The following is a 12,906-nucleotide window of genomic DNA, read 5'->3' as shown; positions in this document are numbered from 1 at the left end:
AAATACGATGGAAAATAATCATGCACTACATCTGTATAAACATAGTGAAGATTTCAATAGGCATACCTATTATGATTTTTTAAATATAAATAACCATTTTCTCATAATGTACGGTAAGGTTAACTTTGCTGGATATAAAATAGAGAAAAAGAATTGGGTAATTTCGAATAATTTAAATTGTGGGATGATTCCGAAACCGAACTCCTATTTAGATTCTTCTCTGTGTATTATAATAGTATATTACGATACAAGTGCGAAAAATAGGAAATACGCAACGAGTTGCGATAAATTAAAACACGACCGAAGGGAGTATGTTTAAATCGACACGAGTTGCGAATTACCTATTACACGTGTATCGTATAACGTTTTACAGTACATATGGCCCTTCAAATTTTCGACACAGTTACGTAATGTGCTCATTATCGCACTAGTGCGGTAAAGTAGCACCATATGTACAGTCAAATGTAAAAATATGGGTGCACAAATCATCTCAAAAATATGTCCCATAGCTCTTATGTCAGCGAATTAAGAACTATGGGACATATTTTTGAAAGAGTTGGTTACACCCATATTTTTACAGTTGACTGTAATGTAAAGATCATTATGGACTATAATGATTGTTTCTACATAAACAACTTTGAGGGAACGATTAATGTAAATCTACTACAAGTTAGTTTATGAATGTGGTGACATATTATAGGTATTTTGGTGACATTTATTTATTTTAGTTCACTAGTTTAGTGACGTAGTTGCTCGGGAACAATCCTGTCATGCCGCGAAGTTCGCCTGCAACAAAAATCATAATCATAATTATTATAAACGCACTGAGAACAGTACCCTCTTTACCATAAGGGCACACGGGGCCCGTGCCCAGGGCCCCCATCCTCAGGGGGGACCCGAGATCAGACAGTAACAGTATATTTGATTACCCATAATAAATAGAAGATCATAGTAGAAAAATGTTAGTTTAATTCGCTTTCTTTACTTTTCAATAGGGCCCCAAATTCTTATGTGCCCAAGGGCCCCAGCATAGTTTAAGACGGCCCTGACTAAGAAACAAAAGAGGTATTTTGTGTTTTCAAAAGTTAGGGATCCAAGTAATACTAGTGGGCTATTTTTTGGCAATCAGATACGTCTGCAAGCGACACAACCAAATTTTAAATTAAAAGGAAAATGAAAAAAATCACTGCTTCGAGCAAGACACGAACTTGCGACCGTTAGGAACACCCGTCCTTAACCCTCTGGCCACATGGTCCTACTCCCTTTGTCCTACCAATCGGACCACATAAACTTTTTCCGACTGCTCCGATTAACCAATCGGACTATTGAAACTATAATTTTCTTAAGCCTCGTGGTCCTACTAATCAATCAATCAATCAATCAATTTATTTATTTCATAAAGATAACAATGATCTTATTTTTGTTAGTACATACTTAAAAATAATGTTAGTATTTAAAAGCTAAATTTGACTTTACATTTAAAATTATTTCATTAATTACAGGACAACACACATGATCAGCAATCATCTTTAGGATGCTGTTCGGACTGTCCCTTGTTCTGCTCAACAGAGACGCAGAGACTAAAAGGTCTACGTGAACTTTTGATTTCCTGTTGGTCCGATTAACTAATCGGAATATAGAAACTGTCGTTTTCTAAGACCACGTGGTCCCACTAATCGGATCACGCGTTCTAGACATGAGTAACGCGACATGCACACTGCACAGAGCCTAGACAGGTGCGACGACGAGCGAAGCGAGGAGGAGTGTGTTAGGTGAACTGTGACCAAACCGTAACCGACATATTTTATTGTACGATATTGATTTACATGACCAACTGCCGTATTGGAACTTCAAGATATTCACAAGAGACGACACGTACTAGATCCATTCTAGATACGTTATAGTTTAGATATCAACTAGTTCTCTTTTGCAGCGCAATTCGGGCAACCAATGTCACTTTTACGTTAGATAGAGTAAGATATCTATTAGATGTGAATTGGATCTCTAAGTCATATCCTGTGGAAATCGTTCAACAGTATCTCCAGAATCGCGCAAATGTCAAATTTGACAGGTTAGATCTTAAATATATCGTTATCGTATCTTAGTGATGTCTAAAAGATGTCTAATAGATGTCTATTTCAAAATCCGAATCGGGCCCCAAATGAGTTCATTTGGCCTGATCGGTAAGATGAAGCGGAATTACAATTCCTGGTAGTCCGATTAATCGGACCAAGCGGAAAAAAAGTTCATGTGGTCCGATTGGTAGAACAAAGGCAGTAGGACCACGTGGCCTGAGCGGTCCTTACCATTACAAGACGGGTTGGGCTATAATAGTCCCAAAGTAAGTTATTTCTAAGTTGTTACCAGTGGTAACTGAGATTAATTTCTTAACCTTTATCACTGGCAATAACTGAGAAAAAATGCTTAATAGTTACCACCACTCACTTTGGAATAGGATTTTTTTTTCAGTTGTCACCACTGGGGATAGGCGACAAAAAAAATCTGTTGTTAATCTTTATACCACTGGAAAAAACTTGGTAGTAAAAAGCATGCCAAAGGGGGTTCTTCAAGACCTCTTAATTTTAGTATCCGGGTTAGAAACGTGACCCATTTTCCTTGTTTTGAGTGTTACCTTGCCACCAAGCCGGGTCTTGGCTGCGGTCGGTGACGGCGATGATGTCATCTTTCTCGAAACTGAGCTCGTCCGCGTTCTGAGCCGTGTACGGGTACAGAGCGATCACCTTAAACAACGTTAGTTAGTTAGTTACTTGGGTCCACTTGCATCACCCCAAGGGGTTAAGAGGTTAAACCGTTAACCTAGTGTCAAATTGTACTGGTAACCATAGTAACTCCAGGTTTAACCGGTTAACCCCGGGCTAGTGGAATGGTGCAAGTGGCGCTTAGTTAGTTAGTTACTTGGGTCCACCGATTCAACTCCGGTGCTGATCAAGGGAAACCAGATCGAACAAGTGGCGAGCTTTTGCTATCTGGGCAGTATTGTCGACCAGAGTGGAGGAACGGAAGCTGACATTGAAGCTCGAATAAACAAAGCTCGAGCTGCATTCAGCCAGCTTAAACCTGTGTGGAACTCCTCTATCCTAACGAGAAGAACTAAAGTGAGGATCTTCAACTCTAATGTAAAGGCCGTGCTTCTATACGGGTGCGTAACCTGGTTTGTCCGCAAAGACCTTATGACAAAACTCCAAGTGTTTGTGAACAAATGCTTAAGGCAAATCCTACGTATCTTTTGGCCTAACTGGATCACAAACGCTCACTTATGGAGTATAACCGGGCAAGCACCCGTACACAAGGAGATCGAGACGCGGAAATGGCATTGGGTTGGGCATATCCTCAGGAAACCTGACACCCACCTATCCAAAATGGCCCTGACCTGGAAGATGCCCGGAAAACGGAAACATAGTCGCCCTAAATCTACTTGGCGCCGTTCTGTGGAGCAAGAGCTGGGTGTATTGGGGATGGGGTGGGAGGAGGCTACCCAAGCTGCCCAGGACCGGAGTCAGTGGAAGGAAAAGATTCGAGCCCTACACCCCAGCAGGGGGTAACAGGATGGAAAGAAGAAGAAGTGGAATGGTGCAAGTGGCGCTTAGTTAGTTACTTGGGTTAACCCTTCTCCAGGCATAGTGCGATTTATCTACCACATACGCGCCAATAGAATTTCAACTCTAGCCTTCCGATTTAATGAATCATCAAATCTGGATTAATTGGAATATATATATATGAATTTTTTGGGTAAATCTTGTAGATGGAAAAGGGTTAAAATACTTTTCGTTGTCTCGCTTCTAACCACTCTGTCACGCTTCTATGTTTATTAATTACCTATCTAATAAAAAAAAAAAAAGTTGAGTGCTATTGCATGTCTTTCTAGCTGTAGATTATTCTCTTGAGAAAAATTATAAACCGGCCAAGTGCGAGTCGGACTCGCGCACGAAGGGTTCCGTACCATTACGCAAAAAACGGCATAAAAATAACATTTATTGTATGGGAGCCCCACTTAAATATTTATTTTATTCTGTTTTTAGTATTTGTTGGCATAGCGGCAACAGAAATACATCATCTGTGAAAATTTCAATTGTCTAGCTATCACGGTTCATGAGATACAGCCTGGTGACAGACAGACAGACAGAGACGGACAGTGGAGTATTAGTAATAGGTCCAATTTTTACCCTTTGGGTACGGAAGTCTAAAAACTAAATTTCACTCCATACCAAAAGCTCCACTCCGTCACATTTGGGGACAATAAACAAGAACGAACAGGATTTTGACCCACTTAGTTAGCACTGTTAATGTTAGCAGTTGGCGGAGATATTAATAAAACACCACTAAACTACCCGAAATTAGACATCCGTTGACATTTGTTGGGACGTCAGTCTTTCCGTGACCACAGCTGGTGCAACTCAGCTGAAACGTCGGAATTAAAGGTAAAAACAATGAAATTATATCGCGGTAGACCCGTTTGTGTAATTAAATAAGGTTAAATTAGTTAGGTAGCTGGTAGCCTAACAGTAAAGCCCCATTTATACCGTTCAAAAACTTGTTAGAAGTACCTTATCGATGACTGTCTCGGCTGGCATGGCATCCATTTTAGACGACAGCACGGGGGTCGTTCTGCCCGACGTGCGGCCCGAAGATTGTAAAATCTGCAACAAAATTATGTAAATACATGTTTAGGCTTAGAATCACGAGCTCATTCGCCTTAAAATAACGAGGGTGTCGATCCTAATAGCAAAAAAAGTATCGGTATCTGCCTTCTTACGGTTGGCTTTTGGTCAGATCGTATCAGTAATTAAACATACCTTGACGTAGTTTGCGTGGAACCATCCAACTTGTCGGTTGCGCTCTTTAGCTTGTAGGTTTCTCTCCCATCAACCAGATTATTAAGGATCATCAATAGGTGCCCTTCGGTCAGATAGAGTTAATACTGCATCAGGGCTCAACTAAGGCAGGGATGCACCAAGCGATCTTAAACGTTATATCTTACAACGTAAAACACGTTAAACCTTGACGTAGCTTGCAGGGGACCGGTCGACTTGTCTGTTGCGACCTTTAACTTGCAGTTCGCCCTCTCTCCAGCCGGTGTCAGCCTTCGTACAGACCACCAGCAGTTGGCATTTGGTCAGATAGAGTTAATATTGCATGGCTTGAAGAAGGCATGGAAGCAGCAAGCTACCTCAAACCTTGTCTTACAAAATAAAGCATGTTATACCTTGACGTAGCTTGCAGAGAACCAGCCGACTTGTCTATTGCGGCCTTTAGCCTGTAGTTCTCCCTCCCACCAGCCGGTGTTAGCTTCCTTACGGACAGCCAAGAGTTGGCCTTTGGTCAGATAGAGTTAATATTCCATCGGGGCTCTACGAAGGAGGTAGGGAACCAGCAAGCGACCTTAAGTCTTACAAAATAAAGCATGTTATACCTTGACGTAGCTTGCAGGGAACCAGCCGATATGTCTATTGCCTTTAGCTTGTAGTTCTCTCTCCCACCAACCTTCCTTCTTCCGGACCGCCAACAGTTGGCCTTAGGTCAGATAGAGTTAATATTACATCAGGGCTCTACCAAGGAGGCAAGGAAGCACCAAGCGATCTCAAACCTTAAGTCTTACAACATAAAGCATGTTATACCTTGACGTAGCTTGCAGGGAACCAGCCGACTTGCCTATTGCGGCCTTTAGCCTGTAGTTCTCCCTCCCACCAGCCTGTGTCAGCTTTCTTACGGACAACCAAGAGTTGGCCTTTGGTTAAGGACAGTTGTTCGGCACTGAAACCAATAAATATTACCATAGTTTAGGTGCTGAATTTTTCGCACACAATTATAGGTGTACAGTCGCCATCAGATATATCGGAGCGGCCAAGGTGCTCACAAATATCGGAACACGCCTCTATTGTCAGGGCGTTAGAGCGCGTGTTCAGATATTGTGAACACCTTGGCCGCTCCGATATATCTGATGGCGACTGTACTACAAGCCGTTGGTAAAAAGTTATCATGGTTAACCCCTAGAGTTCCCGCCATAGACATAGAAATTTATAAGTACCAGTTTTTGATTTTTTAGACATTTTGTATGAAATAGCGCGTTCAGGCGTCCGAGATATGAGTACTTAGAAGTAATTGTTCTGCCGACGCCGTCAGAGATAAGTTGTACGCTACAACAAAATGCTTGTAATTTAAGATCTTATAATACCCTATGTTCATTATGAATAAACGATTTCATTCATTCATTCAAAAATCTCACAGCTATTTTAAATTCATTGTAATTGAATAAAAAAAAGACAGTCAAGGTCAAAATGGTGATCGAACAAAGGGACAAGAATTAGGGTCGGTTGCACCAAACCGTCTGTCACCGTTAAAGCGATCGCAAAAGTTTATTGCATGGGGAATTTCATACTTTACTGTTGTTTGACGTTAATCGGTCTGTTAAATGTGGTTGGTGCAACTGGGCCTTCGGGTCGGTTGCACCAAACCGTCTGTCACCGTTAAATCTTTCGCTAAATTTTATTGTATGAGAAGTTTTATACCACGCCGACTGATTGACGTTGATGGCTGCTAAATGTGGTTGGTGCAACTGGCCTTTAACTCTGATTCATAAATTTCAAAATTATCCTTTCGATCTACCTGGTAGCGGTGTATGCAGCGATAGCTTGTGCCACCTCGGCCTTCCTGCGCCCAGTCGCAGAATCGCGACCAGTCTCGTCGAGCGGCCGACGCTGGTCGCGGTAAGGACGCGTTGTCAGTAATATCGGCTATTTCTTCTACTCTTTATACCATCAGTTTAAGCGTGAAGAGGTAACAGACAGATAAACAGTATGGATAACAAACCTGGTAGCGGTGTAAGCAGCGATTGCCTGAGCCACCTCGGCCTTCCTGCGCCCAGTCGCAGAATCGCGACCAGAGTCTCGCCGGGCGGCCGCTGGTCGCGGCACGGACGCGTTGTCAGTAATAGGGGCTACTTCTTCTACTCTATCTTCATACCATCAGTTTAAGCGTGAAGGGGTAACAGACAGATAAACAGAATGGATAACAAACCTGGTAGCGGTGTAAGCAGCGATTGCCTGAGCCACCTCGGCCTTCCTGCGCCCAGTCGCAGAATCGCGACCAGAGTCTCGTCGAGCGGCCGACGCTGGTCGCGGCACGGACGCGTTGTCAGTAATAGGGGCTACTTCTTCTACTCTATCTTCATACCATCAGTTTAAGCGTGAAGGGGTAACAGACAGATAAACAGAATGGATAACAAACCTGGTAGCGGTGTAAGCAGCGATTGCCTGAGCCACCTCGGCCTTCCTGCGCCCAGTCGCAGAATCGCGACCAGAGTCTCGTCGAGCGGCCGACGCTGGTCGCGGCACGGACGCGTTGTCAGTAATAGGGGCTACTTCTTCTACTCTATCTTCATACCATCAGTTTAAGCGTGAAGGGGTAACAGACAGATAAACAATATGGATAACAAACCTGGTAGCGGTGTAAGCAGCGATAGCCTGAGCCACCTCGGCCTTCCTGCGCCCAGTCGCCGAATCGCGACCAGAGTCTCGCCGGGCGGCCGCTGGTCGCGGTAGGGATGCGTTGTCAGTAATACCGGCTATTTCTTCTACTCCAACTTTATACCATCAGTTTAACCTTTTCAACGCCGTGTCAAACACAAAAGCTGACACTCGGACGCCAAGTCACCCAAGTGTCAAGACTGAAATTGAACTTTATGCATATGCACGTAGGTCTATGTTGCTCTGTAACCGATAATCGGTCTTTGGCGTTGAACCTGCGGTGCGGATATATCGGTCATTAGCGTCCAGAAGTTTAAGCGTGAAGAGGTAACAGACAGTTAAACAGAATGGATAACAAACCTGGTAGCGGTGTAAGCAGCGATTGCCTGAGCCACCTCGGCCTTCCTGCGCCCAGTCGCAGAATCGCGACCAGAGTCTCGTCGAGCGGCCGACGCTGGTCGCGGCACGGACGCGTTGTCAGTAATAGGGGCTACTTCTTCTACTCTATCTTCATACCATCAGTTTAAGCGTGAAGGGGTAACAGACAGATAAACAGAATGGATAACAAACCTGGTAGCGGTGTAAGCAGCGATTGCCTGAGCCACCTCGGCCTTCCTGCGCCCAGTCGCAGAATCGCGACCAGAGTCTCGTCGAGCGGCCGACGCTGGTCGCGGCACGGACGCGTTGTCAGTAATAGGGGCTACTTCTTCTACTCTATCTTCATACCATCAGTTTAAGCGTGAAGGGGTAACAGACAGATAAACATAATGGATAACAAACCTGGTAGCGGTGTAAGCAGCGATTGCCTGAGCCACCTCGGCCTTCCTGCGCCCAGTCGCAGAATCGCGACCAGAGTCTCGTCGAGCGGCCGACGCTGGTCGCGGCACGGACGCGTTGTCGGTAATGGCGGCCACTTCTGAGGAGATTGGTGTGGAGGATTTTTGCTCCTGGAATAAAAAAAAGAATTACTAAAAACGTATTGAACACTTGTTTGTCATCTGTGACGCTTTCTTAAGTGAAAGAACTTTAATTGATCGAGCGAAAGCGAAGGTCTCCGCTTGATGTCTGGATATTCGCTTCAAAAAATTTGCTCAAAAATAGATGACGTTATTTATGATAATAGTAATACAGTGTAAACTCCATATAGCGTCACTCGATATAACGTTTCACTCTCTATAACGTCGACATTTTATGGCTATAGTTGCTCTACTTTAATATTAATTCCTCTCTATATAACGAAAACTCTCCATAACGTCAAAAATTGTTCGGTCCCTTGAGTGTCGCTATATAGAGTTTACACTGTATTAGTTGGATGGGTATCTAAAGCCCTACCTGTACCGGTTCGGTCGGCAGCACCGGTGTGACCGCCGCAGGCTGCGGCGCGGGTTCCGGTTCCGGTTCCGGTTCCGGTTCCACCGCTTCCGGTATGGGCGCGATCGGCTCCGAGGTCGTCGTGGCGTCTTTTGTCACGTAGTTGGACGGGAAGATACCGGTTCTGAAACATTTTTAGATGCCGAAGTTATTTACAGATGGCGCTAGTCTAGCTTTTATCTGTCAATACTACGAATAGTGTCATATTCTATTCCTTTGTAATTTTATGGCCTTGGATGCTAGCCCTTATAGCCAAATCTTTTAGAACAAAACTAGGAACTTGTAAAACCTATGCTGGCGCCTAAAAACCATACCCCGGCCGTTTTGACCCCATTAGTAAGCCCTCTGTAAATCATCACTAACATAGGAATGAAAAGTGGAAGATATTGTGGCTGCGCCATTCTGCTATGTAACAATCAACTCTACTGCCACGACATAAGGTACCTGTTGCCAATACGTCCCGTCTCTCAAGCCTGCTATGTAAAAGAAAACCTTATAACCGCGACATATGGTACCTGTTGCCAATACGTCCCGTCTCCCAAGCCTGCTATGTAAAAGGAAACCTTATAACCGCGACATAAGGTACCTGTTGCCAATACGTCCCGTCTCCCAAGCCTGCTGTAAAATATAACCTTATAACCGCGATATATGGTACCTGTTGCCAATACGCCCCGTCTCCCAAGCTTGCTATGTAAAAGAAAACCTTATAACCGCGCATATGTTACCTGTTGCCAATACGTCCAGTCTCCCAAGCCAGCTGTAAAAGAAAACCTTATAACCGCGACATATGTTACCTGTTGCCAATACGTCCGGTCCACCAGTCGCCGTCTCGCCGCATGACTTCGATCCTCTCTCCTGCCTCGAACACCAGGTCACCGGGTTCAGCCGAGTTGTATGGGTACGCTGCTATGTAGAAATCTCCACCCTCTGTGGAAAGAGATACCAATATACTACAGTGTTATTCAGAATTAGTTATATTTGACCGCCGCGCCGGCGTCATGGGCGAGACAGCAATATTATTACGCGCGTGCGACAGAGATAGTAAGTGGTGGGGTTAATGTACGAATTTCTTCGGTTACTTCCCGATTCGTCGGATTCTCATATATTCAGATTGTGACATAGCTACGAAAGTAAATGCGGCGAAACAATAATCCGGCGAATCGGGAACTATCTTCGTGCTGAGAGTCCTTACTTTATTCGGTTTGGTATACTTACCGACAACTGGCATGGCCCCGCCAAGATCGTTCGCTATTTCAGCTTCAGGGACTTCAGCGATGCCTGAAATATAAACATTATTACATTATACGACCAACCAACGTCCTTTGGTGGTATATAAGATTTCATTTTAGTATAAGGTTTCAACAACTGCGGGCGCAGCATGGTTCCATTTTTATCGACTATCACTATGCGCGTCCCTTTCACACTTACATACTTGTTAGAACGTGACAGGCATGGTGAGAAGCGATAAAAACGCGACCGTGCTACGCCGCCTGGTCACCTTACCTATACCAGAGATATATATAACTCCGTATAAGATGTGGAAAGTTTAAGAAACAAACGTGCCTCGTAAAATTCAAGTAAAATTGACACTCGCTCAGATGGCGCTAGTACCTTTAGCCTATTCTCGACTAGATGGCGACCTAGGTGATACTTAACACATTTCAGTGAAAGAACATGGTTTAAATTTAGTCACAAGGCATTCTCAATGTTTTAGGTATGTATCGAAAGATGGCAGTAAATTTGATAAGTGCATAAAATGTCATCGTAATGATTGAAGCGTCGATAGATGGCAATTAAGTCAATTAGTCGTGTAAATGAATATATAACCTATTTTTATATCTTTTCGTTATATAACTACACTTATAACTATGAAAACAGGAAAAAGGTTTTTAGCTTAATGGCAGCGAGTTAATGGTAACCGAACTGCAACTTGGCAAAAAAGAGTATTAGAAATTAAAAAGTGGCAACAGTGTAGTGTCGTCCCGTTTCCTTAAATAAATTAGTTTGAAAAGGACGACACTACAGTGTTGCCAATTCTTAATTTCTATTCTTTTTTGCCAAGCTGTATCTGAGTATTGAGAGTATGAAACCTGAGACAAAGATAAAGACAAATCTCCTATTGAAAGTTCGAACTTCGTATTATAGTCGGTCAAGCAAATCTTGTTAGTAGAAAAAGGCGGCAAATTTAAAAATTGTAGGCGCGAAGGGTTATCGTCCTATAGAAAATTTGAATTTCGCGCCTTTTTCTACTGATAAGATTTGTTTGACCGAGTATATTATTGTTACCTTATCTTCTCTACATACATATTTCTATAATACTTGTTTTTAGGACTAGGTAGACGGTTACTAATGCCCTTATTCATGTTACCTTGAAAATTGTAATCAACGCCAAGCAACAAAATGCACGTAAACAACCCATATATGGAACATAAGTATCAAGTCGTGGAATATGGGGCACAAAATGTAGGTAAGGCGAACAGGTTAAATAAAACATTATACACCGAAGAATACTCTATTGCGTTAACAATTTATTTAAAAGCTTTACTTCAACTCCATTTAATCATATATATGGTACAAAAAAGAAGTAAAAAAACAATAAATAAAAATAACATGACCTGGCAGTTACCTCGCTTAACGCTTCAGTCTGGCAGTTCAGCGGGGTAACGCAGCCAGAGCCTCTTGCCTTTTTTAGATGTAGTTTAGTTTAGTTTTATTTTATTTTAGAATAGTTTATTTAAAATAAAATAAATAACCTACTTGCAATAGTTTTTGTCAGAGAGTCATTTTACAATATGTGTTAAAATTAAAAGGGATCTAACATACCATTTATTCACAAAACAACCTCTTAAAAATCAAGATTGAACTCGGACTAGCCGGTCGTTTCCGAATTAATGGTCCACAACAAAACTTTAGTACATTTCAATGCAAGTGTGGAAAGTGTGTTATTATTTACGAGTCACGCTCTGTAGCTTTGACTCCGTACACAGTTTGCTCCAGATATTCTTTAAATTTAACACATGAGTAATGATGTCATGATACGGGTCCATCCATTTTGTAGCTGAATTATTTCAGGCCTTGTCTAAGCAGGTATCTCCATAGATGCGCTCTCGTTCCTCCCACACATCTTTAGCAGGATTAAATCACAAGATTCTTTGCATAATGTCATCGGACATGGTTGTCGTGAACAAAATTAAAATTGCCTCGAGCACTACACTACTAAAATTTTAAGCCACCAGTGTTAAAATATTGGGATACTAATTTCCCTATTTGAATAATCCTCCTCTGCTTGCTCTATTTTTATTCGGTTACACTTTAAAATGAATAGATAATGATCTTATAATATCTCTGTTTACGACATTTACTTTTGTGTGACAGTACGTAGAAACAACAGTTGCTAAGTTACAACTTGGTTACAACTGCCACGATGAATATTTGCTATTCACATTACAATCTAAGTAGCCAATGTTCTTTAATATTCCAGATACACATAAAGAATAATGACAAAACATTATGAACTCTAACTACTAGAATTAAAGTTGAATTTTACTAACGTACATATCTGCATCTTTATGTATTTTGACTGATTCTATTTGAATTTGACAGAAGCCCTACCGTATATAAGGTTAATAAGGTCTACTGTCCTTAAAGGAGATCGTCGATTTTCTTAGGCGTTTGCTGGGCCCCCTCGCAAATTGAACGTATACATGTAATATATATATAGGAAATTAATCGTTATAATTGCAAGATTATGATGATAAAAACAGAATCACGAAATATAACGGGAATTTTGAGAAATACTGCAATAAAAACTTGATCATGACAAGAAAAACTTTTATGTACAAAAGCGTATACTACTCACACTATTCTGTAAAAGTGTTTTGGCTTTTTAAAAGAAAATAGGCAAAGTCTGACATGTAAATTAAACTGAAAACGTATCCGCGTTCAATAAAAAGTTATATTTTGATCTTGTTCGGAAGTTCACTGTTACTTCTTTTTTTTTTACGGAGAGTGAACAGATCCATTTTATTTTTTATTTTATTTATTTTATTTT

The 12,906-nt window shown here is 42.0% G+C and overlaps 1 protein-coding gene across 1 annotated transcript in view; it reads right to left on the bottom strand.

The window, feature by feature from the left end:
• Positions 1 to 623: 623 nt before the first annotated feature.
• Positions 624 to 12,906, bottom strand: part of LOC134802476 (intersectin-2) — a 37,590-nt gene continuing 25,307 nt past the window's right edge. The window contains exons 20-27 of the mRNA XM_063775155.1: positions 10,071 to 10,133; positions 9,650 to 9,782; positions 8,817 to 8,979; positions 8,265 to 8,431; positions 5,637 to 5,772; positions 4,566 to 4,658; positions 2,633 to 2,741; positions 624 to 786 (exon numbers count right to left, since the gene is read on the bottom strand). Coding sequence (XP_063631225.1) covers positions 725 to 786; positions 2,633 to 2,741; positions 4,566 to 4,658; positions 5,637 to 5,772; positions 8,265 to 8,431; positions 8,817 to 8,979; positions 9,650 to 9,782; positions 10,071 to 10,133 — 926 coding nt within the window. The 3' untranslated portion in view covers positions 624 to 724. The remainder of the gene's footprint in view (positions 787 to 2,632; positions 2,742 to 4,565; positions 4,659 to 5,636; positions 5,773 to 8,264; positions 8,432 to 8,816; positions 8,980 to 9,649; positions 9,783 to 10,070; positions 10,134 to 12,906) is intronic.

The sequence above is a fragment of the Cydia splendana genome, chromosome 24 (genome assembly GCF_910591565.1).
Source record: "Cydia splendana chromosome 24, ilCydSple1.2, whole genome shotgun sequence".
NCBI classification, from domain to species: Eukaryota; Metazoa; Arthropoda; class Insecta; order Lepidoptera; family Tortricidae; genus Cydia; species Cydia splendana.
The sequence above is the reverse complement of the archived record's forward strand: the minus strand, read 5'-3'. Positions and strand labels throughout refer to the sequence as shown.